The sequence below is a fragment of the Nylanderia fulva genome, unplaced genomic scaffold (genome assembly GCF_048542155.1).
Source record: "Nylanderia fulva isolate GAGA-0341 unplaced genomic scaffold, ASM4854215v1 Scaffold4, whole genome shotgun sequence".
In the NCBI taxonomy this organism is placed as follows: Eukaryota; Metazoa; Arthropoda; class Insecta; order Hymenoptera; family Formicidae; genus Nylanderia; species Nylanderia fulva.
Genome location: NW_028190476.1, coordinates 7,928,324 through 7,956,028, shown reverse-complemented (window position 1 = coordinate 7,956,028; position 27,705 = coordinate 7,928,324). Strand labels below are relative to the sequence as shown.

General features: G+C 26.1%; 3 protein-coding genes, 1 long non-coding RNA gene and 1 pseudogene across 4 annotated transcripts; 3 read left to right on the top strand and 2 right to left on the bottom strand.

Annotated features, from left to right (window-relative positions):
- Positions 1-386: 386 nt before the first annotated feature.
- On the top strand, positions 387-11,607 carry LOC114928854 (aminopeptidase N-like). The gene is made up of 13 exons (XM_085485905.1): positions 387-2,006; positions 2,806-3,247; positions 3,760-3,943; positions 4,539-4,679; positions 4,796-4,877; positions 5,826-5,904; positions 6,895-7,235; positions 7,999-8,279; positions 8,537-8,727; positions 8,864-9,169; positions 9,251-9,317; positions 9,464-9,559; positions 9,706-11,607. Exons 2-13 carry the CDS (start codon positions 3,069-3,071, stop codon positions 9,808-9,810), a joined length of 2,052 nt encoding a protein of 683 aa, XP_085342031.1. The 5' UTR covers positions 387-2,006; positions 2,806-3,068; the 3' UTR covers positions 9,811-11,607.
- On the bottom strand, positions 10,856-11,435 carry LOC146721920 (uncharacterized; annotated as a pseudogene).
- Positions 11,608-13,079: 1,472 nt separating the features above from the next.
- Positions 13,080-21,250, bottom strand: LOC146721919 (uncharacterized). The gene is made up of 3 exons (XR_014925459.1): positions 21,080-21,250; positions 13,948-14,026; positions 13,080-13,435 (listed from the first exon to the last, which is right to left on the bottom strand). It is a non-coding gene; the product is annotated as an uncharacterized LOC146721919 (long non-coding RNA).
- LOC114928856 (uncharacterized) lies at positions 15,628-18,548 on the top strand. Its single transcript, XM_029300226.2, has 3 exons — positions 15,628-15,765; positions 17,201-17,285; positions 18,110-18,548. The coding sequence occupies exons 2-3, from the start codon at positions 17,218-17,220 to the stop codon at positions 18,471-18,473; spliced, it is 432 nt and encodes a 143-aa protein (XP_029156059.1). The 5' UTR covers positions 15,628-15,765; positions 17,201-17,217; the 3' UTR covers positions 18,474-18,548.
- Positions 21,251-21,482: 232 nt separating the features above from the next.
- On the top strand, positions 21,483-26,033 carry LOC146721918 (aminopeptidase A-like). Its single transcript, XM_085485901.1, has 4 exons — positions 21,483-21,637; positions 23,244-23,722; positions 24,007-24,462; positions 25,850-26,033. The coding sequence occupies exons 2-4, from the start codon at positions 23,286-23,288 to the stop codon at positions 26,031-26,033; spliced, it is 1,077 nt and encodes a 358-aa protein (XP_085342027.1). The 5' UTR covers positions 21,483-21,637; positions 23,244-23,285.
- Positions 26,034-27,705: the final 1,672 nt, after the last annotated feature.

The window sequence follows — 27,705 nt, the reverse complement described above, 5'->3', positions numbered from 1 at the left end:
AAACATTAATTTGCTGCAGTAATTTAAAAAATATATATTTTTCATCCATATAATTTTGCAATTAACATACTGTTCCGAAATATTAGGTAAGTCAAAATAAGTAGTATTATATAAAAATAAGTAGTAATATATAAAATATTTTATATAAATAATTTTATGTTATAAATTTTATGTAAAATATTTTATATAAAACGCTCAAAACAGATGTTAATATTAAATTAGAAATGAATAAACATTAGTTCATAGCGATTTAATAAGATACTCCATTAAAGTAGAAACGTTTTTGGATATTTAAATTAAATTTAAAGATTCAAATTTAATTTTAACTTTTTATTTTTTTTATAAATAAAAACAATAAATTACATGTATTAATAGATATATTGATGGTGAGAATATATATAAAAAAATAATATCAAATAGAAAGGTTTGATAAAATAAGCATTGATAAAGATTATAATTTTTGTACTTAAACTCATTGTCAGTATTAATTATACATTATACAGTAAAATGATAGAACATACTAATTGACAATCGAATGAAAAAATCTATAATATTATAAATTTGAATCAATTGTTAACACATCTATTTTGATGCGTATAATCTGAAATATCTAAAAAAACCCACTATATACAGGAATCCCAGAAATTGTAGTAAACTTGTTAATAGTAGATTTTTGAGATTATTTGGAGTTAATGTTTCCTCCGCGAAAATGTCGAGATAGACTAACATTATTTACATGTTCCCAAATTTTTCATCATATATCTTTGTAAGTAATCAAACCTTAAATTAAAGTTCTATAATAATAACTCTACTTAAAGTTAAATGACGAATGTGATTTTGTTAATATTTCATTTCCACAAGGTTTAGTTTGAGGAAAATCATTTATTTTCAATCTCTTATAACTCGACATTTATAAATACTTCCACATTTTCGCTGAGGAATAATCGTCTCCAAATGATATCAGGTATCTGCTTTTAACAGATTTACTGCTAGTTCTGGAACATTTTATATATAAAATTTATTATCATATTTATAATTTATACAATTTAAAATTAAATTTATGTTGGCTTTATTCTCGGTAAATGTTCGTTTAGAGTTTATAATACACAATTTAAAAGAAGAAAGCAAACAAACCTTTATAGGAACAAAATAATAAACATATGCCCTCTTTTTCTCTCTCGCCGCTCTTCAGTCTTTCTTATCCATACTGTCTTCTTATTTTGAATGTACACACACGTACGTATGTATGTAGAAAGAATGGCTCTTGTGTTTATTAAAGTAATTTACTTCAGGCAACTAATTTTATATACTATAAATCTTTATATTCCATATAATATTCTATACATTTTAAATGTTTTGCATATTGTTTTCTGACCATATAATATTTCAATAATTAGAATGGTTTTTCACTTAATAATTTTAATACATTTTGTATTTATTTTTTTGTTTATATAGAAGAACATTATACATTTAAAAAAGACATCTAAGCTATATTTAATTTCTTTATTTATCTTTTGTCCACAGTGTTCTACAGATCTGAAATAACTATTCCTTTTTTTTGACATGATGATATTTCTAAAACTATTATTAAGTAGCGGATTCATTTTTATTGCTGTGACGGCTTTCATTCGTAATGAATCTTTGTGCTATCAACCATCAAATAATATAAAATCAATGCATTACGATATCAAGCTTAAATCATGTATTGAAGGAAATATTTTTTATGGAGAATACAATATCAGCATAAACATTCTTGACAAAACGCAACACATATATTTACTTTCAGAAAAATTATGTATTGACAATATAGTTATAATTACAAATTTTAAAAAATATGAAAATGATAAAGATACAGTTTATAAACCGACATATAATACTGAAGAAGACCCAATTGATATTTCCTTCATGAATGAGTTATCACCAGGAAATTACATTTTAAATATAAAATATTTTGGCACTGCTGATAAAGGCTTTAAAATTTTCGACGCGAAAAAAGCTGGAACTGTGTAAGTAAATAATAAATAATATATGTGATATTTTATAAATCGGCCAATAGAGCCAAAGCGCGAAAAATTAATTCTTTAGAACTGTATCTGTTGGTTTGAGATTACTAAGTTTCATATATAAATTAATTTCGAACTTACATATGAAGAAAATAGGCGAGAAAAATGTAGGTCCGAAAAGTCGCTGAAGCGGGAATCGAACCCGCGTCTTTCACTTTCCGAGCAACTGCTCTTACCAACTAACAATAAGCTATTCAAACCCTTTCGATTCTATATTTTTCATTTGCCTTTTTAGTAGATGTTAGTTTTCGGACCTATATTTTTCTCGCCTATTTTCTCCATACATAAGTTCGAGATTAATTTATATATGGAACTTAGTGATCTCAAACCAAGAGATACATTTCCGAAGAATTAATTATTCGCGCTTTTGCTCTATTGACCGATTTAAAATATCATATATTATTCTTAATATTGAGAGCCGATAAAACTATTTCTCATTTGATTAAATAATAAATGTTTATTAAAAAGAGTACAATATGCAGTTACATAAGATGTTGTAATTAATATACAATTTATGTATTAATGTCTCAAAAATTATTGTATATAAATCTAATAAGAGAGAGTAAATCTCTCTCTCTCTCTCTCTCTCTCTCTCCCTTTCTTTACTTTTATTATTACAATAATATACAATAAAGTCATAAAATATAATGTGTTGACGCATATGACATTTATACATTTTTAAATTCCCAATATTTTTATGCTTGTCAAAAAATGTCATTAATTTATGTTCTTCGAAATGTAGTTGGGTAGGTGCTCCGCATTTCCAGATAATAGGCGGCCGACAAGCGTTTCCATGTTGGCATTCAAATAATTTATCGTTAGACGCAACCTTTAACATTTCTTTGGGATGTCATCACTGCACTACTTTGTCAAACATGCCATTGCGAAATACGGAAAAAGATGAGAACAATATGTTATGGACAAACTACATTACCACATCTGTAATGTTGATTCATCACGCAACAATGGTTGTGTCTAATTGATATCAAAACTCAATACATTAAAATGTGGTGCAGAGTAGAAACTAAATATCACATGCAATTTGCAAAATATGTAGCTGATAATATCACGTTGTTTTTTCAAAATAAATGGATACGTTTGGACAATATTTGGAACGTGAATCATGTTGCAATTCCAAATTTCCATGACAAAGGCATAACAGTTTTCGGACTTGTTTTTTATAGGTGAGTACTACTGCTTCAATTTACATTAAAAATAAAATTATATTTGTATGCAAAATTTAAAAACATGTATGTCTTTTGTTTCTGTAAACGTTCAAAAGTATAAAGAATTACGAAAACATTAATTTAGTGGAATAAAATTTATTCATATTATTTTGCAAAGTTAAAGTTTACTGTTTTAATACGTACATAAACGGCAAAATATGTATGTTAAATCGTACCCTCTAAGATAAGTGTTAAAACTGTAATAAAACTATTAAAAAAATGACATTTTTTTATTTATTTCAAATTATTGTTTTTTTTTTCACAATATTCACATTAACAGAAATTTATCGTTGTTTCATATTGTAAATTAAAAAATAAAGATATTATTTTGTACGACTTACTGATTTGCTGCATTGTACTTATGAGTTTGTAAATTGTATATCTAGCAATTAAATTCAATTATTTTAACAAAAATAATGTTATATTTTCTGTAAAAGTTCTTAGTCTTAACATTTAAATATATCTTTCAGGGAAACAGATATCATCTACAATAAAAAATTATGTCCTATTGCTAACAAAATCGAAGTAGCTCAATTAGTAGGATGTAAAGTGACACAGCAATGGTTTATTGACATGATGAACGATTCGTCAGTGTCGGACTTTTGGTTTAAAAAAGGTCTTACTACATGGCTTGCAACGTATGCTGTCGATCAGGTTATTTTAAATATTGTCAATGCTATCTTGTTCTCAACTTTTTGCAAACGATATGATACTTAAGCATTTATATTGCAAGATATTCTTAAATCAAATCCTTTTTACATAATCTACATATACATATTCTTTGTGAATTGTCTTAAAAACATTTAGCAATTTATAAAATAAACAACTGTTTTTTAAAAATAATTTTTTTACATATTTACATACATAAAATTATCATTTATTTTTTAAAAAATTTTTAATATTTAACACCACCTTATTAGACATTATTAAATTTTATATTAATAAAATCTAAAATGAAATAAAATAATCAAAAACTAATACACATAATATTTATTTTCAAAAATTTGTTAAAAAGAAGCCTGCAATATATTATCATAAGACAATAATTTAAAAAATATGTAATGTTTGTTAATTATATCAATACAAAATTTTAGATTATATTATATTTATTTTAACGTGCGTTCTGCAAAATAAGTGTTATTAGTAGTTATAAGAATAAAATAACGTTATATAACAATATTAATATTTGTTTTTAATTCAAGTATTTTAAGAACGGGTATATTGATATATTAATAATTTTTTTCCATAGACTTATCCTGATTTTCAAATAATAAATTTATTTGTAGTTCAAAATCAACATTACTCTTTTAATTTGGATGGTTATTATATGTGGCCTTCTACTTCACAAGTTAACAGTTCATTAGAAATCCCCAATTCTATCAGAGGTATACAAAATATAATAAAATAATCCTTGTAAATTTTTAATTATAAATATTTTAAAGTATGTGTAAAATTAAAAAATTATTATTTATTTATTTAGATTTTAATTTGTAACGAAGCACCTTTCCCGACGCCACGGATCGGCTCGCCGGTGCCAGGATTCGGGAAGAGGGGAGACTCAGATTTACAATGACACGCGGTTGCTCTGGTAAAAGTAGAGTTTATTCGGGGCCACCTTCCTGTGGTTCTCCCGTGATTCAAACCCTTATACACAGCACAGTATAATCGGACGAAACGCGACCAGATGATACGGACGCGGACACGACTTATTGCTAGGATTGACGGATAGAAATATTACGGACGAGACGCGACCAGATTATACGGACGCGGACACGACTTATTGCTAGAGTTTCCAACGCGGACACGCGTACGGGCGCCCTGAGAAGGGCGAGCTCCGTCGGGCGCCGGTGACTTTCAGGTAGGGCCCGGTGACCGAGAACGCTCGGCCTGCACGACGAGAACGCTCGTCGGCCGGGGTGATTTACGGACAGGACCCAGTGACCGAGGACGCTCGGCCTGCACGACGAGAACGCTCGTCGGCCGGGGTGATTTGGAGTGTGGGAGTTGAGGAGTGATCCCTGAGTACGCTCGAGGGACCAGGACGGGACTGGTGCCGAAGTCTCGGCTGCGCCGCTCTTTATACCCGTCGGCCACCCCACTCTAAGACTAGCTTGGAGGGGGCCGAGTGACGGGTGGGGGCGAAAAGGCGGATTCCCAACGTGTTCGTGTGGTGGCCCCGAAAGGGGCCGTTTACATGAGCGCGGGCGACTAGTGACGGCTAATCGGGTCGTCACAAATTAAATATTATTTTTATAAAAGTACACACCCACACACGCATGCACAAAATGTCCGGTAATAGCCGCACATATGTAGATAAAGGAAATTAATTAAATGATCCTTCAAAGATTTGCTATAAATAAAATGATAAACGGTGCGGCAATAAAAAACATTTTACTTTTACGCGATTATTACGCTGTATACATATACATATGCGATATATAATTTTCCTTGAAAAAATCATTATGTTTACAAATAACCATCAAAATAAATATATATTTATAATATATCTAATTCACAATTTTTATGTAAATTGTAGCACCCTTTATACTGCGCATGATGCAACACGTCCTCACAGATGAAATATTTCAGAAAGGCATAAGGACATATGTATATAAGTAAGTCATACGATAAGTGTGAGTAATACAATATAGAATATAATATAAAAAAAATAAAATTGTACAACATAAATGTAATAATAATAAAAGTATTATATAACGTCCCCTTATTTTCTTTCGTTTCTTCTGACATTATTTTATAATGTATTTTTCTTAGTGTTACAATTCCGCTATTTTTCTAGATCTTTTACTAGAATTATTTTTAAATTCATTAATTTCCTATGAAAACCGTTTGTGTAGAAAGAAATTGTTGTATAATCGTTATTTTCATTTACATATATTTATTGTTGTTTTATTTTTGTTACATGATTTGTTATTTCCCTATAAGCGCATGATATTATTTAATATTTAAGCAATATTCTAGGCATATTTTTATAATATTTAATATTCTAAGAATACGCTTAGCACATTAAATAATATTATGCGCTTATAGAATTCTTTTAATAATTTTGAAATTATTTATATTCATTTTACTATTTCCTTAATTTCTATATTTCATTTATAATTCTTATAATACCTGTTTTTTTAATTGCACATTGTGCCACATTTGCTTTCTAATCTTAGTTAACAGATTTTTATATATATAACATTTATATCTCTTTTCCATTATTCTTTTTATTTTTATTTTCTCTTTTTTGTAAATCGATCTCTTTTATGTTATTTTTCTTATTTTTCTTTTGTTTTCAACTTCTTATTAGTTTTTTTTTTTTAATTATTTTATATTTTCTGCATACTTTGCTCAAATATAATCTTTATTAATGCTAATAATGTTTAAAAAAATTAATAAAATTATTAAATGTTATTTAAAATTATGTTATATTCTTTATTATCCATATATAAATATAAAATATAAATAAATATATAAATAGAAGTGCAATTTTATATTTTGCTTCTTAGTATTTATTAAAATTTTTTAATATTAACACATTAACAGACAATTTTAACATATTTATAATATTCTATTATATATTTTGCATTTTATGTATTTAGCTTATCACATAGTGACTTTATGGAAGTTATGAGACATCCAGCTTTAATAGCAAATGATGATATTATTTTACAACAAACAAAAATGGAAGATTGGGCTTTGGAAAAGTATTGTCCTCTCATTAAAGTAGAACGTAATTATTCTGATTCAATGAGCCCAACAAATGTACGGATACAATATGACGACACATTAAAAATTCGCTGCATTTCTGTAACTTTCACTACGCAAACATTTCCCGATTTTAACAATTTTACTCATCATATGGTATGCACGGAAAAGGATTTGAAATTATCATTACCATTTGAAGAAAATGGTTGGATGATTTTTAATATACAACAAACTGGTAAATATTAACCAATGTACTGCTTATGACGACTTATTTTCCGTCTATATTTTGCACACATATATTTGACAATATTTCATATTTTAGTTTATTTTATTTATTGTCCTATATCAATCTGAGATATTTATTATATAACTATAACAATTTCAAAATGTTTTGTGTAATTTTCTGCATTATATATATAATATTATATTTAAGATACATAAGTGTTTTCTAAATAATATTATTCAATATTAATGTTATATTTTTACAGGTATTTTATATATTCTAATAATAGTAAAATTATTAAAAAGATAATTATATTTGTAAAATTAATAATAATAAGTCTAGGTTATACAATTATCATAACATTACATATTACGAAAATTATGTATATCGGAGAGCATAAAATTATTACTATTTATTCACAACTAGTATCAATTTTATTTAATGATATACAACAATATCTTGCACAGTTTTACTTTTTCGATTATTTCAAATATTAGGATTACTAATTTTTACGAATTTATTATTAGGATTACATTTTTATATTTTTTTCAATAAAAGATTAGAGCATGAGTCGGGTTTCTTTATTGCCACACCTCGTAATTAATTTTCTATATGTATTTGCATTTTATTTATATGTATTACATTTTTGATACGTTTTAATTTATAATTTATATAAACAGAAATATGAAACCAAAATGTTTGAAAATGAATACATTATAATGATAAAATTATTCAAAACAATAGAAATTGATAAAATTTATTTACTATTCGACAGGATATTATCGCGTTAACTATGATGAACGGAATTGGCAAAGAATTTCAAATTATCTAAACTATAATAATTACAACAAAATTCATGTTCTTAATCGTGCCCAAATTATCGATGATGCATTTCATTTATTGATAGCAGGCCAACTCCATTCTTTTGTATTCTGGGATATCATAAAATATTTGCAACGAGAAAGAGATTATATAGCATGGTATCCTTTTTTTAAAGCTCTGGAATACTTGTCCAGTACTTTTATAGTCTTGGAAGAAGAAATTGAAAAATTGACGGTAAATATTAATAAATTTCAGTGAAAATGCATTTCAGATATTTGCATATGCACTCATTTACTAGAAAATGTTTAAATAGTTAGAAAAACATATACCGCAACGTTAAAATTTTACATACTATTATACTATTATATGTATGTATGTTTATTTCATAGAAAGAGAAAATTTTAAGAATCTATTGGAAAATAATGAAAAATATATTATTTTTAAATACATTTATAATCTGAACGTATAAATATATAATTAACGATTTTTAGTCTGAAGTAAGACAAATATTACACGAGATACTTACAAGAATCGAATATGAAGAAATTGATGATACAGACGTACTTAGAAACTGTTTACGACAAGAAGCTGCAAGATGGGCATGTTTTTTCGGTGACATCACTTGTAAGAGAGTAGCCAATAATAAATTAACACAACATCTCCAAGATCCTGCAAAATACAAGTAAATATTGTTACATATTTTTAGTTTTTTTTAATCAAATTTTTTTACAAATATCGCTTATAATGTTCAAATGATTTAATCAAAAGATCCATATGCTAAGCTTTAATAAGAAAATTTAATTTTTTTTCTATTGTAGACTTTTGCCATGGTGGAAGGAATGGACATATTGTAAAGGTTTGATGACTACGAAAAGCGAGTCCACTTGGCACTCAGTGTTTGATATAGGAGTGAATAAAGCTGACATTAAATTCTTGGAATACTTAGCTTGCCCTGAAAATATTGATGTCATCATTTATTACTTAGAATATAAAGAATATCATCTTACGAGGAGAGGAGATTATCAGTTTCAATTTAACAGTTTCTTACATATTATTACGAAGCATGCAAAGAATCTAATTATACTGAAATACATATTAGATTATTTTAACGAATTAAAACCAAAGTAATGAGACATATTTTTATAAATATTGTGTACAAAAGTTTAATATGTGTGTTATATATACAATTGCTTTTTTGTTTTTAGAAATGTTAGTACAACTGCAGCATTAATTACTATTATTAACAACGTATATTCTGTAAATCAAACTAAGGTAAAAATTTTACGTGTTTATATATGTATACAAAATGTGATGATAATAATGCAATATTTATAATTATTATTTAATGTTTAAAATAATTTTGATAATGTAACATCAACGTTATTTATTTATGATGTTAAAAAACTAATACATTTTAGGAAATAAACAAATACGTTCAAAAGGTAAAGGCCGAAGCAGATTTATTTGATAAAATAAAAAACACAAAACATTTTAACAGTTCTCACATAGAAAAGGTAAATAAATATTATTGTGGAAAACGAATGTAAGAGAAATATAGTTCTGTCTTATTAATTTATGAATATTAATTTTATATTTGTTTTGTTTATTATATAAAGAGGATATTAATTTCATAATGCAAATCTTTATTTATATATATTAGATTTTTATAAAGCGGATTTCTGATAAAATTGAAAGGCAGATATCAATTCGCAACATGCAAATCAAAAGACAGAGAGAGTGTTTTGGCAGATTTTTCTTCTGGTAAAACAATTTTAAATAAAAAAAATTGCAGCTTGGCATGGGTGGATATACTTCATATAAATAATTTTTTTATATTGTATGTACTTTATTTGTATGTAGATTTATTTTACTGTTTTAATTATTATTTATTTAGATGTATTACTATTCGTTGCCTTTGTATTTACAAATATTTATGACTGCATGCATCAAGTTTTTCATTTTTTTTATAAACTTGCTCTATGTAATTGAACTATATATTATTGCCTATGTCCACAAGAAGATAGCCATATAATATTACTATAAATTGGTAGATAGAAAATAAGAATATAAATGTATAATTATAAGTAATATATAAAATTATATACACACACACACATATATATATATATATATATATAAATATATATATATGTATATATATATATATATATATATAATTGGTCTAATACAAAGAATATCGTATATAAGGATTATTTTTTAATTCCTGCATAATTCTTAAAGATACTAATGACATATTTATGTTCAGTAATTATAAATAATAAAAATAATAATTAATACAATAACTAAATATTCTATGTAAAAATTAGAAATTAGGAGTGAATATATTATAAGAATGTGTGTGAGAAATATTATTACCTTTAATTTAATGCGATAGTGTTACATACAATTAATTATACATATACAGGGTATCTCTAAAGTCCGTTACCACCCCTAATATTTCGGAAATGAATCAAAATTTCAATAAATCGATTTTCAAGGGAGGTCGCCTCCCTTGGACTCCCTTGAGGGGCGATCCTCTTCGATTCCCTTAGAAGAGTAGCCCCTTGAAATGATCGAACACGTGTTTTGCGATTTTTCGAAATTTTGATTCATTTCCGAAATATTAAAGGTGGTGACGGACTTTAGGGACATCCTGTATACAGGTTCTTGTTAAAACAATTCCTGTAAAAAAACATTGTTTCTCTGTTCATATACAAACATCGCGAATTTGTTTAAGTTGTTTTACATTAAAACTTTCTTTTGTAAAAATGTTGAGTTTATGTAAACAACGACATATCTATAGCATTTAATTATTTTAATTTTGGATAACATTTTGACTTGTATAAATTGCTGGAATTCCAGCGGCTAGCAAAATTTGATTCCTGCATCAAATTTACAAGTAAGATTCTGCGGCAAGTTTTTGAAGTAGCTAACATTTAAATATTTTATTGGATTCATCGCCATAGATGCACCTCCATTGATGACAACATACTTGTTAGAGATAAAGACTCTAAAGAAGCAAACTTATTATCGGTTACATATTTTAAAGATGTGAAAGATTCACACCATCCTTCCGGTGAAAAATTTAATTTGTTCTCCGACAGATCTAATATTCTTGAAAGTGAAAGTTGAGAAAACGCTTTAACATTAATCCTGACAATCTGATTCTTCGCCAATAACAATTTTATCAACTTTGGCATATGCGCGCAAAAGCATTCGAACTTAAATTCCTACGTTACAATTAAGAGACAAAATGCTGATTGCTATTTCATTTGACATCTGCGGAACATTTTCGTGTATGTTGAAACTTAATCTCAAAGACTGCAATTTTGCAAATATATCTGGATGTAAACAGTTTATATTATTTATGGATAAATTTAAATAGATCATCGATATTTTTGAGACAAACAATTTTTTTTATCGGAAAAAATATAAAATTTTTTCCGATCTCCTTCCGGAAGAACATCAGGAAAAATATTTTAATTGTTTAAAAATTATTTATGAATATGTATACCTATAGATATAAATTAAGAACATATTTATAAATTATATATAATTTTTAAAGGACTATGTAATTATATAATAAATCTTATAGTTATTAAATAATTAATTTTAAGAAATTAATTAAACCATACAGGATATCTTATTTTAAATGGTGCATTTATTTTTAAAATAGTTATATGTTATTTTAAAAATTATAGTGGTTTCCGTTTAAAAAAATAATAATTACCTGATGATATCAAAAATATCTCCACCTGAATAAGACTTTGCTTATGACATGATATCACGCTCGTAATCGTCTTCCAATCATTTTTTTTATAAATAAAACATATTTTAATGGAATGTTATACCAATACACAGTGAGAAAAGTCGACACAACTGGTAATAATTTATTGACGCTTAATTAAAATACAACGTTTCAACTGTCATTACGGTCCTTCTGAAGTATATCCATGAACATTAACACCAACTTTAATTTAAACATTTAAGTTATATATATTTTATATTTTACAGTTACATACAATCACATAACGCAATTATATCTAAGAACACTAAAAATATATTTTTTTGGAAGAAAAGAATGTCTGAAGCACTAATTAGAGCAAAAATTATTTTACGAAATAATCTCAATAATGTACCAATAAAAAAGTCATTTATAGATTTAGTATAAACTGTATAAGATTTTCTTAGTTTCTCAATAAGTATTTTCAGAGTTTATTAAAAAAGGAAAAAAATTAAAATTAAAATGCATTTAAATTGTTGTTGCAATATTTTAATCATGATTGTTTCAAAAAAATTATTACGAATTTGATAAAGAATAACAAAAGAAAATTAAAATTATAAAACACAAGAATGCCAGCTGTAATAGTAGTGTATGTAGTAGTTCTTAATATATTTAAGTTATAAACAAAGAGAGAGTAAAAGATCGACTGATCTAGACAGTGAAATTGCGCGAGTTTACGCTGACATTCAGCAACGGCGCGTGAAGTGAATGTCCGTATTTAATAAAAAAATATTTTGTCATTGTTACAGACTGACTTATAATAAATGCAATGATGATGCCAGTAATGTTGTACGTGAAATTCAATGTACGTTCTAAATTAAAAACTGACTTTATATTATATAAAGTTGGAAATTATTTTTAGAAATGCTCTTTCAATGCTTTCAATGCATATATTATAGATATAAAATTGAGAAGATTTTGAAGTATTTTTTGCTAGTATTTTTTGAAGATAAAAATCGCATACATTAGTTATTAATCATTAGTATACAAAAAGTGAATTCTATCAGTTTTAAAAATTTTACATTTTATTTTATTCAATTAGATAAATTTGATAAAAATTTATATAATTAAATGTAGATAATATAATTGAAAAATGACTTTTGGTGATTAAGACAATTATATTTGTTTTAAATATAAATTATATATGTTTTATTATAAAAAATTACAAGTATTAATAAATTTATTATACATTTGTATACAATTATAAATATATTATACAGAGACATGATGTACTGTATATGTTATATTCTTTATACACATAAAAATATTGCTCTTATAAATATATATTATAATACATTATAAAAACATAAAAAAATATGTTCTATATTATAGATAGATAGAATAGTTAATTAATTCAACCATTATAAAAAATCTAATAGGTATTACGATTTATATGCTAATACTTGTACAATATCGAATAAATCGGTACATTCTGGGTCATATTCTGGGTCATTGGAATATGAAACTTGATATGAAGTTCGATGAAACATCTATTTCTGAAAATTCGTTCGATGAAAATTCTATTTCTCTTTTAATATGTCCTTAAGGTTGTTTTGTTGTTCAGGTGTCAGTTCATGTATGAAAGAAAGCTCAAAGACGATATTTGCTGAAATAAATAAATTTTCATGAAAGATTTGCACATAAAAGGCTAATTATGTTAGTGATCTTTTCATCACACATCACTGTTAAATAGCTGTATTTTAATAATTTAATTTTCTAAATAAGATCTTATCATTTATAATCATTATATGAACCGTGAAAAAATAAAAATATTAACGTAAAATATAATCAGATTTATATATTCCTTAATCAAATAATATGAAATATTATTTGAAAAAGCTCTTTAGACAACTTTTTTTTAAATTACGAATTCTTTGTAAACTAAAAATTAAAAGATAATAAAAATTGATTAGAATACTGTCGTCGTCATAATTGTCTAATTTTAAAATGTGAAATTGAAGATTACAATATGGAAAAAAATGTTCATGATTTATAGCAATAAAATCTTATAATGAATATGTACATTTTATATTAATCGACATTATATAATAAATTATAAAAAAAGTCATTTTTATCACTTATTCAAAAATATGTTGTGTCTTGATTCAAGAAGTATACTTTTACTCCAGACGACGCGACGCAGGACTGTCTGCTTGGACCCAAAGAGGACATTGAATGAAAAATTCTTCTCGAAATCCTTTGACAATCATATTAAAAGAAATTATTTATAACGCAAATTCGTCGCCAGATTTTTAAATGTAGCAAATTAATGTATTTTTTTTAAAGACATTGGTTCCGATTTTGTGCAGCATTTAGATATGATATTTACAATAAAACTTAAAGAATGCAAAGAATTGTTTCTTATTACTTAAAATGAAAAAGGTGATGATTCGAGATAAAATTTAAATAAAAAAAAACACACTTTTGTAAAATGCGACAAAAATTGCCAGAGATTTAACATCCAAGATTCGACGTTGCATCTATTCTACGTTTTACTACTTGATTACGACCTCTGTTTTGTGCTACAAAGTACGATGCTTCATTATAAGTTATATATTCATATTTTGTGAAATATATATATATATATATATATATATATATTTATATTATTTCTATTAAAAGCGTGATATAATTTTTATTTTATTATTTATTATTATTTTTTATTTTAAACGCTATAATTATATAACATAGATATACACTTCAAAATAAAACAGTAACGTAGAAATTAAAATATTTCTGAAAATTCGAAATTATTCATTTTTGGGCAATATACACGGTGTCCCAGACGTACCGTATCACACGATAATGGAAGATTCCTGAGACGAATTGGAAATGATTTTTCCTCAGCAAAAACTTAAATATATCAAATATATAAAATAATTTATAAAAAATACATTTAATATAAATTATATCCCAAAAAGTGTAACTAAATACATAAAACAGTTGAGAAAATTTTATATAGATAGGTGCATCTAGCTTTCATCCTATCCGAAAAAATAAATTAAGAATCGTACAAATTATGATGTAACATCGCGTAATAACAATAAATTCACATGTTCAATTAATAACATTTTTTCAATAACACCTTAAAAAATTCTGCTTTTTACGCATTATTTTACAATATTTTACACATTATTCAGATTTTTATATTGTTCAGTAAAATTAGACTTGAAAAGGGCAAAATTTCATAAAAATTAGGAACAAGCTGAATTGTTGAGGAGGCTTTTATGTCGATGTTCTAATAAAATCCTGAAAATTAAGTATCCTTAATTTTATCCAGCGCGTTTTTTTATAGGGAATAACCTTTTGTTTTTTGACATTATTTTAAAAACTATCAATTTTTTTAGAAAAAAAGTTATTATTAAAATTATAGCTCATAAAATTCTCTACAAAAAAGGTTATAATTGGTTTTTTTCGTACAACTAATCGTTTTGAGTACAACGGTAAAGTTGCAATGTCTGTAGTTCGTAAAATATACTCCTTTCTACCCAGGAAAGGTCCACTTTAAGTGTGACTCTGGATGGACAGTTTGACATCGTTTGTCTAATTTTATATCATATAAAATATGTTAAGATTTATTTGATTTTATTTGAATTATAATTCGTTTTAATACGTTATTTTAAGACTTGAAGAGAACCTAAACCAAGGATCGAAACGTCGTCTATATGTGACATCTTAAGAATAAAGAATATTTTTGACAGTCGGGTCGTTTTTTTTAACATTAATAATTGTTTCTATTGCAAGTATTTTTCGAATGATTATCAATATCGATATACTTAATAATTTTTTTATAGATTTATACAGAATATCAAATAATAAATTTATTTGTTGTTCAAAATCAACATAATTCTTTTTCTTTGGATGGTGATTATCATATATGGAATTCTCCTATACAAGACGACAAATTCTTATTAAAAATTCGCGAATCTATCAGGGGTAAGATGTAATATAATAAAATAGTCCACGTAAATTTTTAAATATAAATATTATAAAAATATGTAAAAGTTATAAGATAATTAACTTTTTATTTGGATTGTAATAATATATTACAAATTATATAATATAATAATATATTATTAAAATTTTATAAATGTACACGCATACATACACACACACACATACTCACACACATATGTACGTGCATACGTATTTATGTATATTATTTAATTAATATTTAAAGTATATTTACACACACACAAATACACAAACACAAACAATACAGATATTTGTATGTAATTTGCAACTAGAAGCTTCATAGTTTTCCTTAAAAACTATATTGTTTTTATCGAAAATATCGACATTTCTCATTATTTTACATGTATGTACAAAATTATTGAGATGAAATTGTAAAAATATGAATATTTCTTGAGATATTATATTTACGTTTATATAAAATAACGTATTAAAGGTTTAAAATATCCTATAAGATTCTTTTTATAATTATCTTATCCTTACAATTTATTGTTTTGATAATGAATAATGCGAGAAATCGATTTATAAAAAATTAAGGTAGACTTATTTAAAAAATAGTAATTTTTAAATGACATAAAAATTGGCCCTTAGGAAAAAGTCAGTAGCGTTCGTTTGTTTTTCTTTAGAAATCATAACACTTATGCAACAATCATACAACTTTATTTAAAACGTTTTTCTTTAAAATAAATTATTCAAGAAATCATTGTTTAGGGATATTTGAAATAAAATAATTTGTGTACATGTATGTATATATTCTATGCATCAAAGTATTTAATTATAATTACTGAAAATTGAATATTTTGCAAAATATTTTACGTTTTGTCGAAATATTGTCAACTTCAAACCTTTATAATTCGAAAAGTACTTAATGAAAAAATGTTTTATTATAGTGTTTTAGTTAGGTCTCAACATTAACTATAAGAATATGTAATACAAAATAGAGGATTCCAATTAAACTTTTAATGTTGACATTGACCGTGCTATTCAAGGTCATCTCGAAGTCAAAGAGTCATAATATCATCGAATAGTTTTTTCAAGTCCTACTCTTTTTGTTTGAAATATTTTTTTATTAAATCAATATTTTCTGAGATATTTTGCCGTTCCGGAACTTTTGCCCCTCTCTATATATTTTGTGTGTGTGTGTGTATTTATATAGATAAAGTGTACGGTAATAACCACGGATATGTAGGTAGAAAAAATTGAATGGTCCTTTAATGTTTTGCTATCTTCGTAAGAATTAACGAAAAATTTTATTTCACTGTTTCGCGCGATTACTATCCTGTATACATATAAAATATAATTTTTCTTTTTAAAATCATTATGTTTACATATAAACTTTAAAATAATTATATATTTATATTATTATATATCTAATTCATAATTTTGATGCAAATTATAGCACCTTTTATACTGCGCATGATGCTACACGCTTTCACCGAAGAAATATTTTGGAAAACCGTTCGCACACACTATGTATTTAGCAAGTAAGTAATATAATAAAAAATATAATAAAAATATAAAATTGTGTAAAACTATTATATTTAATTTTATTATTCTTACTACGAAACTGCTTTTGTAGAAAGAATTTGTTGTTTTATCGTTGTCACTATTTCATAATGTTGTATTTAATGAATGATATGGCTAAATCGCTTTTATTGTAAATAACAAAGATAGAGAATTTATTGCTGTGAGATCTCACAGCAATAGATTCTCGATCTTTGTTATATTTAATGTTGTTTTGTTTATCTTTGTTTCACGATTTGTCATTTTTGATAATAATTTATAAATTATTTTTATTTTATTATTTCCTTCATTTCTTTATATCATCTATAATGTTTATAATTTTTTTTTGTTTAATTGCATTTTGTGCTACATATGTTTTTTAATCTTATATTTAATAGGTTTTTGAATATCTAAGACATATCTTTTTTCCATTATTTCTCTATTTTTATTTTCGTCTTTCGTAAATCGATCTTTTTTATATTATTTTTGTTTTGTTACTTCTCATATGTTTTATCTATTTTTTAATTATTTTATAATTCTCTCAATACTTTGCTCAAATAACATTTATATTATGCTAATGGCTAAATAACTTAACAAAATTATTAAATTTTATTTAAATTTTATTTAAAATTGTTATATTCTTTATTACTATAATATAAATATAAGATATATAAATATATAAATAGAAATGCAATTTTATATTTTACTTTATAGTATTTATTAAAATTGTTTACACTAATAACGTTATACAGACAATTTTAACATATTTGTTCTTTTATATATTTTACATACTATGTGAATTTAGGCGAAGTATGGGTCACTTTCTGGAAGAAATTATTACTGCTGTAAAAGAACATAGTGCTATGGATATAATCAATAAGTGGTATATGGAAAAGCATTGTCCTATTATAAAAATAATACGAGATCGTAAAGTTAATAATACGGATATTGTGACCGAAGTAAATGTATCGATACAATATACCGACACATTAAGCGTTTATTGCGTTTTTGTAACTTTTACTACGCAAACGTTTTCCGATTTTAACAATTTTACTCATCATAAGGTATGCACAGAAAAGGATTTGAAATTATCATTAAGATTTGAAGAAACTGGTTGGATAATATTCAATCTACAACAAATTGGTAAGTCGATGATGCATTTCATTTAATGATATCAACCAATGAACTTATTATGACTTATTTCTCGTCTTTATTGTACATACACATAATTGACATTATTTTATATTTTTTATTATTTTATTCATTGTCCTATAAAAATATAACTACAATAGTTTTAAAATAGTTTTTATGTAATACTCTGTATTATTATATATAATTAAAGTATACATCGGTGTTTTCTATTATAATATCAATCAATTTTGAAGTTATATTTTTGCAAATATTTTATTCTAATAACATTAAAATTATAAAAAAGTTAATTATAAAGATTCGAAGTAATTGTTTGACATAAAATTATATCTTTGTAAAATATTCAGTTTTACGTTATCATACTTTTTATTTTTATGCACATAATAATGAGACCAATTTGGTGTAAAGAAAATGTACCCAGCAAACACAAAATATAACTGCTATGTTACATGTATATAATACTATATAACGTGCATGTTACATGTAACATATACGGTAATTTCTCACTCATAGATGTAACATTTGTAATATGACATATGTTATTTATATATTGTAATTACATCCCAGATAGCATCGATATTGTAGGATGCCGAAAGATAATATTTCGCTAAGTCATTATCCTATCTATAATTACAATAAATAATAGAATCCATAAGTGGGAAATTACAACTAACGTGTATGTTACATGTTACATGCACGTTATTTACGTGTTATATAGCAATTATAATGTTTGCTGGGCAGTTGCTTCTTGAAAATTACATATACGTCTTTTGCAACTGTGTTTTCTTTGCACCTATTGATTGGTCTTATTATTCCGTGCATAAAAAGTATAAATGTATAATGAAAATTGAATGTTTTACAAGATATTGTCAATTTTATAAAAGAATTGTTTACTTCAAACCTTTATAACTCAATAAGTACATAAAAAAATATTTTATTAGTGTTTTGGAAAATTCTCGAGATAAGCTACAAGAATATCTAATAAAAATAGAGTGTTTTGTTTAATAAAAGTTGATCTTGAAATGACCTCTAAATTTGACCCCTACGTCAAAGTAAATAAGGTCACCATAAAATATCTTATTTTTCCTAGAAACAATTTTTATATATAACAATATAAAATTATATAGAAATATATAAAATTATACATATAATTGCAAAATTAAATATGAAATATGTCTATATATAATTAGATAAAAGAGCTTTTTATATACATATACTTATATAAATATATATATATATATATATATATATATATATATATATTGTATATATAATAAATAAGTATTCATATATATAAATATATATAATGTTTCATATATAACTTGACATGAGATTATACATGAACTTCATAATTTATATATAAATAAATTTAATTATATATAAAATGAACATATTTCACATATAATTATGTATAATTATATAATTATTTAGATATAATTATATATAAAAAATTTTTCCCGGGTTGAACCCTGCAATTTTTATATTTTATTCATAAGATCACTATTTCTTGGACATAATTGACCGTTGCCGGACTTTTGAACCACCTTGTATATATATATATATATATATATATATATATATATGGTAGATTGTATATTTCCTTTGAAAAATACATGAAAATATGCATATATCATCAAAATATATAAAAGAGCAATATTGAAATTGTGTTCAACTACAGGTATGTCATAAAGAGACACATTTATATATGTATGTTTTACTGTCATTGACGCTTAGATGCGTGTGCGAGATGATTCGACAGTAAAAATATATTATATTGTCTGATTTCAATATGTTGAACACACTAAAATAGCTTTTTGACATATATGGATTATTATCGATAATAGCGGAATTAAAATTATCGATAATTATCGACAATTTTAGTTCCACTCAAATGAGGGCGCTAACCCGTCGGAGTTCGGCCAACGCTCCGGCATCCCCTTAATATAATATACAATGTTAATCGAGACAACCATAATCAACATCGCGGAAAATCAGCAACAATATTAGCGATAATCGACTTTGCATGCCTTTTTTAGAAAGACATTCGTGGCTGATTTAATACTTTAATTGATACTTAAATAATTCTAACACTAAAGGAAATGCTGTACAAAGTAAGGAGTCGCGAATATTAATTTTCATTAAAAATAATTAATATGAATAAAATAAATAGATGTTAAAATAATGTTAAAATAAATAAAATAGATGCTAAATTCATGTTAAAATAAATAGAATTACTAGGAACTGAGATAATTATTAAAATTATAAAATCAAAATAATTATTATGATAAAATTATCGAAAACGACGAGTATATTACGAGATATCACCATATTTTTTGTGAAAATGATTTTCGAAATAAGTAATATAAATGTGTAAATAATGCATATTTATTTGTTATGTATATATATATATATATATATATGACAAATAAATATGCATTATTTACAAATTTATATTAATTATTACTTATATTAATTATTTTTAATGAAAATTAATATTTGCGACTCCTTTCTTTGTACAGCATTTTCTTTAGTGTTAGAATTATTTAAGTATCAATTATTATATATATATACATACATATATATATATATATATATATATATATGTTTAAAAATAATTTTGACTTACCCAATATTTCGAAACAGAATGTTAACTGAAAAATAATATAGATTAAAACTATATTGTTTTAAAAATTATCAGCAGCCAATTAATGCTTTAGCAGTATGCAATATTCGAAGAAAATAATTATTCACATACACTTTATTACAATCATTATATGTACCACGATACGATTTGAAAGACCACGAAAGACTGACTGCGCTGTACGTGTCCTTATGATAAATATAATGTGTGTGTGTGTGTGTGTGTGTGTGTGTGTGTGTGTGTGTGTGTGTGTGTGTGTACCCTTCGCGCGGGCCGAAAAGCTAGTATATATATATATATACACATAAGGACATCAGAAGTTTTGTTGACATAACACATTCTATTTATCATGATGACAAGTACAGAGAATCAGTCAGTCTTTCGTGATCTTTCGAACCATATCATGGTAGATATAATAATTCTAATAAAGTGTGTGTGAATAATTATATTCTTTGACCATTGCATATTACTAAAGCATTAATTTGCTGCAGTAATTTAAAATATATATAATTTTGCAGTTAACATACTGTTTCAAAATATTAGGTAAGTCAAAATAAGTTAAAAATATAAAAACATATATTTGTCTACAAATACAAAAAAAATTTAATTGTACAGTATAACGGAATTTTAAAGAATGTCCAACATATTATTATAAATAGAATAGTTTTATTCAAAATTATCTTCAAATTTCAATTCAGAGGTAATTTCAAATAATGCCGATATTATAATATTTTATAAATTGTAATGTTGAAATAATCGTGGACCCACAAAAGTTTGATAGACGAATAAATTATTTCTGAATCTTAAAAATACTATAATTTACATAACACATAATAAGTCTTATAATTGATATTTTTAATTGTCCTTTTATAACTAAATTATTAACATTCTATTTTCTACAATTTATCTGTGTAGTTATTTTTTTATAAAAAAAATATTTAAGAGTATTTTAAAATTAAAAATAACTTTTAAGTTTTGTTGAGAGATATTGAATGAAATATTTTTAACAAAAACCAAAAATCAAATATTAATTTTTGATAATATAAGTATGCTGTCTTCTAAGCTGGGCAATAGAGCCAAGGAAACGAAACGAAAAATTAATTAAACGGAACTGTATCTCAATTTGAGATCCCAAAGTTCCACATATAAATTAATTTCGAAACTTACATATGGAGAAATAAGCGAGAAAAATATAGGTCCGAAAAGTCGCTGAAGCGGGAACCGTAATATGTAAGTTTCGAAATTAATTTATATGTGGAACTTTGGGATCTCAAATTGAGATACAGTTCCGTTTAATTAATTTTTCGTTTCGTTTCCTTGGCTCTATTGCCCAGCTTAGAAGACAGCATACTTATATTATTTATATTGAGAGCCGATAAAAATATTTATTTCTGAGTTTATTCACGTCTTGGGCTAATCACGGCGGTATTTACTAACATCTACTAAAAAGGCAAATGAAAAATATAGGATCGAAAGGGTCTGAATAGCTTAGTTGGTAAGAGCAGTCGCCCGGAAAGTGAAAGACGCCGGTTCGTTTCCCGCTTCAGCGACTTTTCGGACCTATATTTTTCTCGCTTATTTCTCCATATGTAAGTTTCGAAATTAATTTATATGTGGAACTTTGGGATCTCAAATTGAGATACAGTTCCGTTTAATTAATTTTTCGTTTCGTTTCCTTGGCTCTATTGTCCAGCTTAGAAGACAGCATACTTATATTATTTATATTGAGAGCCGATAAAAATATTTTTTTTTGAGTTAATTTTTGATGTTGAAGATTATTTATATAATTAAGAAAAATAAAAAATATAACAATTAACTTTTAATACATATACAACATATATACAACAATATATATATACAACACTGAACAATATATATCAATATATACACAACACTAAAATACATACATACATATATATATATATATATATATATATATATATAATTTTATTTTAAAAAAGTGTGCAGAATAAAAATTTGCACATTATTTCCTTACCATATATAGTATTTTACAAATTATAATAATTTTTTAATTAATAATTTTAATACTTTTTGTATTTATGTTTTTGTTTTTATTTATATACAAGAACATTATACATTTAAAAAATCTAAGCTGTATTTAATTTCTTTATTTATCTTTTGTCTACAGTGTTTTACAGATCTGAAATAAATATTCCTTTTCTTCGACATAATGATATTCCTAAAACTATTATTAAGTAGCGGATTAATTTTTACTGCTGTGACGGCTTTCATTCGCAATGAATCTTTGTGCTATCGACCATCAAGTAATATAAAACCAATGCATTACGATATCAAACTTACCTCATTTATTGAAGGAAATATTTTCCAAGGAGAATACAATATCAGCATAAACATTCTTGACAAAACGCAAGACATATATTTACATTCAGAAAAATTATGTATTAAAAATATAGTTTTAATTACAAATTTGAAAAAATATGAGAATGATAAAGATACAGTTTATAAACCGACATATAATACTAAAAAAGACCCAATTAAAATATCCTTTCTGGATAAGTTATCACCTGGCAATTACACTTTAAATATAAAATATTTTGGCTTTGCTGCTAATGGTTTCAGAATTTTCAACGTGAAAAACAAAACTGTGTAAGTAAATAATACATGTTTATTAAAAAGTGTACAATATGCAATTACATAAGACATTAATTAATATACCACTTATGTATTAAATATTCCAAAAATTATTGTATAAATCGCGGTATTTAAATCTAATAAATGTAAATCTTTACCTTTATTATTACGATAATATATAATAAAGTTAAAAAATATAATGTGTTGTGTTGACGCATATAACATTTAAACATTCTTAATTCTCAATATTTTTATGCTTATTAAAAAAGTTTCATTAATTTATGTTCTTTGAATTGTAGTTGGATAGGTGCTCTGCATTTCCAGATAATAGGCGATCGACAAGCGTTTCCATGTTGGCATACAAATAATTTATCGTTAGAAGCAACCTTTAACATTTCTTTAGGATGTCACAACTGCACGAGTTTATCAAATATGCCATTGCGAAATACGGAAAGAGATAAGTACAAATTGGAATGGAAACACTACACTACCACACCTGTAATGTTAACTCATCATGCAAGAATGGTTATGTCTAATTACCTAGTCCTTCTTGATTTCAAAACTCAAAACATTAAAATGTGGTGCAGATTTGAAAATCAATTTTACATGGAATTTGCAAAAAATGTAACTGAAAATATCACGTTGCATTTTCAACATACATGGAAACGTTCGGACAAAATTTGGAACGTGAATCATGTTGTAATTCCAAATTTCTCTGACAAAAACATAACAGTTCTCGGACTTGTTTTTTATAGGTGAGTACAAGTGCTTCAACTTACATTAATAATAAAATTATATTTGTATGTAAAATTATAGAATTTAAAAACATGCATGTCTTTTGTTTCTGTAAACGTTCAAAATAAGGAATTACAAAAACAACAATTTTAGAATCCGTATTATTCTACAAAGTTAAACTTTACCATAACAAAGTTGTCAGTTGATATTAAAAAATATAAAAAACTTTATTTGAACGGAGCGAGAAATAAATAAGAAGTGATCATTTATTCGCATTTTAACGAAATAATATATACATAAGAAATACACATTAGAGCGAACGTTTCGGCTGACATTTCGAGCCTTCCTCAGCGCAATACAAATATTATATAAATTGAAATGTAATATTGATTGTAATATTGTTCATTTGGGATTGAGAGTTGAGACGGTAAAAACGTTCTGTCTTTAGTAAACTTTTGTTTTTGGAAAAAACTGTGTCTATAAGATTTCGTATCTGATACTTGTAACTTCTATAAAATAATCGCCAATTTTATTTGAATCTCCATTTAATGTCTAACAACATTTTAATATGACGATTCAATCAAGATATCACCCTTGACCAATAAATTAGGAAGCCTATACACATAGTGATTACATGGCACTGTCGCTCGATCTCAGTATGTATCAAAAATTTGCACTTGTCACACGCGATGACTTGTTTAGAAACATATGTAATGAGACAAAAAACTGACTTTTTATTATCTTGACATCGTTAATTGCCGTTTTTAATGTTCAATATTACATTTCAATTTATATAATATTTGTATTGCGCTGAGGAAAGCTCGAAATGTCAGTCGAAACGTTCGCTCTAATGTGTATTTCTTATGTATATATTATTTCGTTAAAATGCGAATAAATGATCACTTCTTATTTATTTCTCGCTCCGTTCAAATAAAGTTTTTTATATTTTTTAATATCAACTGACAACTTTGTTATGTTTAATAGCTCTTATAGCCCTTCTTTGTTTACAATTAATAATTTAACAGAGCTAATTACTAATTTTATTAAAGTTTACCGTTTTAATACGTATATAAAGAGTAGAGTATGTATGCTAAATTGTATCTAAGGTAGGTATTAAAACTGCAATAAAGCTATAAAAGAAATGACATTTTTTTATTTATTTCAAACTATAGTTTTTTGTCAACAATATTCACATTCATCATTAACAGAAATTTATCGTTGTTTTATATTGTAAATTAAAAAATAGAATATTATTTTGTACGATTTACAATACTGATTTGCTACATTGTACTTACGAGTTTGTAAATTGTACATCTAGCAATTAAATTAAATTAATCTAACAAAAATAAAGTAGTATTTTCTATAAAAGTTCTCATTCTTAACATTTAAATTAAATATAACTTTCAGGGAAACAGATATTATCTACAATAAAAATGTATATCCTATTGCTAACAAAATCGAAGTAACTCAATCAGTAGGACGTAAAGTTACACAGGAATGGTTTAATAACATGATGAGCAATCCACTTGTGTCGGATTTTTGGTTTAAAAAAGGTTTTACTACATTGCTTGCAACGTATACTGTCAATTAAGGTTATTCTAAATATTTTCAATGCTATCTGCTCGTCGTCCCAACGGATCGTTCAAATGATATAAATCACTTAAGGGGCTGTTTCTGTATTGTCACGAGTTTTCCTAAATCCGAAAACCCTTGTTTACATAATGCTACATGAGACCGCACTCGTTGTGAATCGTCTTAAAAACTGTTTAGCATTTATAAAAGGAAACCAACTGGTTGTTTTTGAAAACTATTTGGGGGTTTTCACATAGTACATACTAAAGTTATTAGTGTGGTAATGTGTAAAAATGAAGGGGGGGATTAGGTCTCAGTTGTGCACAAGGAAAGAAAAATGCGGACCATAATATGGTTGTGAAGTTAAAAAGCCTCGGGAGGGGTTAGTAAAGTTTGTAATGAGATATGCTGAATGAAGGTAGAAGTGAGGATCATCAAACACTAAGTCACAGCCTAATATAAGATATCGTTTACACAATATGAATGATGTGTAGGACCTCTCCGTAGAAACTAGTCGGTGGGTGTATCGGGACCAAGCCATACCTTTAGCAAACAACGTAATTATGGATGGTGTGGCTAAGAGGGTGTAAGATCCGAGATTAAATTACTAGGGTAGTTTGGGGATTACAAATTAGATGGAAGGATGACACGCGCTGCCGCCAAATGCAGGATATTAAACCAAACACGCTGTAAAAGGTGATGAGCTAAACGTTGGGCCCGCTGAAGCGTTAATCAGGGTGGGTGGTTTTCCAGTTCACGACTGTAGGTCACAATCACCGCGCCCGTGACAACACTACACCGCAGGCACCCATCTAAAAGGTTAAACAGGACGAATGTGTGTGAGTGGCGAAGTGGGCCTATTAGCAAAAGAATAGGAGGGGGCAAAGCCATGACGCGGGGAGGGAGAGAGGAAGCGCTCGGTCAAGTAACAGTAGCAGAATTCCCAATCAGTCAATACAAATAAAAGAGCTCTAAATTGTCAACCATTATTACTTTTTAAAGGGAATTTAAAGATATTAAATATTTCTTTCTTGATGTAATTAAATATTATTTTAAGTACCACACACCCCACACACACACATACCCCCATGCACAAAATGTCCGGTATGCCGCACCTCTGTAGATAAGGAATTATTAAATGGTGCAACACGTCCTCACGAAGAAATATTTCAATAGGCAAAAACCCCTATTTAGATACAAGTGAGTAATACAAATAGAATGAAATAAAAAAAAAAATTGTGGAACGTAAAATAATGATATAATAAATTTTTATAAAATGCCCCTTATTTCTTTTTTTTTTGACATTATTTCATAAATTTCTTTTTGAGGGTGGAAAAGGCCTGGCCAGATCCGAATTGATAAGAGACCTGACGCGTTGAAAACGCGAAACTCTGTTCCATGTTCCCAACGCTGGGGGAAAATCAATTTCGGGTTTTTTTTTTGGTCATGTCTGTACATACATACACCTTTTGCATTGTCCGCGGACGCATGTAGAAGACAAGCCGATAATCTGTTTTATCTTTTTTCATCTACGTGCCGGTAACCAGATACGGCCGAAAATATTTCGGCCCTTTCCCGGGAGTAGAAGGCAGTAAACGTGAAAGGCTAATAAGCCCCCTTTTTGAAATTATTATGCTTAGCACATAGGGGGGGTAAGGGGTGCAAGTCCGGGGAATGTCTTTTAAAAAAAC

Coding starts and splice junctions, on each gene's coding strand:
- LOC114928856 (XM_029300226.2), top strand. CDS start 17,218: ATGATGCTACACGCTTTCACCGAAGAAATATTTTGGAAAACCGTTCGC. Junction 17,286..18,109: donor ACACACTATGTATTTAGCAA/GTAAGTAATATA, acceptor ATGTGAATTTAG/GCGAAGTATGGGTCACTTTC.
- LOC114928854 (XM_085485905.1), top strand. CDS start 3,069: ATGTGGTGCAGAGTAGAAACTAAATATCACATGCAATTTGCAAAATAT. Junction 5,905..6,894: donor ATAAGGACATATGTATATAA/GTAAGTCATACG, acceptor TTATGTATTTAG/CTTATCACATAGTGACTTTA. Junction 7,236..7,998: donor TTTTAATATACAACAAACTG/GTAAATATTAAC, acceptor ACTATTCGACAG/GATATTATCGCGTTAACTAT.
- LOC146721918 (XM_085485901.1), top strand. CDS start 23,286: ATGATATTCCTAAAACTATTATTAAGTAGCGGATTAATTTTTACTGCT. Junction 23,723..24,006: donor AACGTGAAAAACAAAACTGT/GTAAGTAAATAA, acceptor TTTGAATTGTAG/TTGGATAGGTGCTCTGCATT. Junction 24,463..25,849: donor CTCGGACTTGTTTTTTATAG/GTGAGTACAAGT, acceptor TATAACTTTCAG/GGAAACAGATATTATCTACA.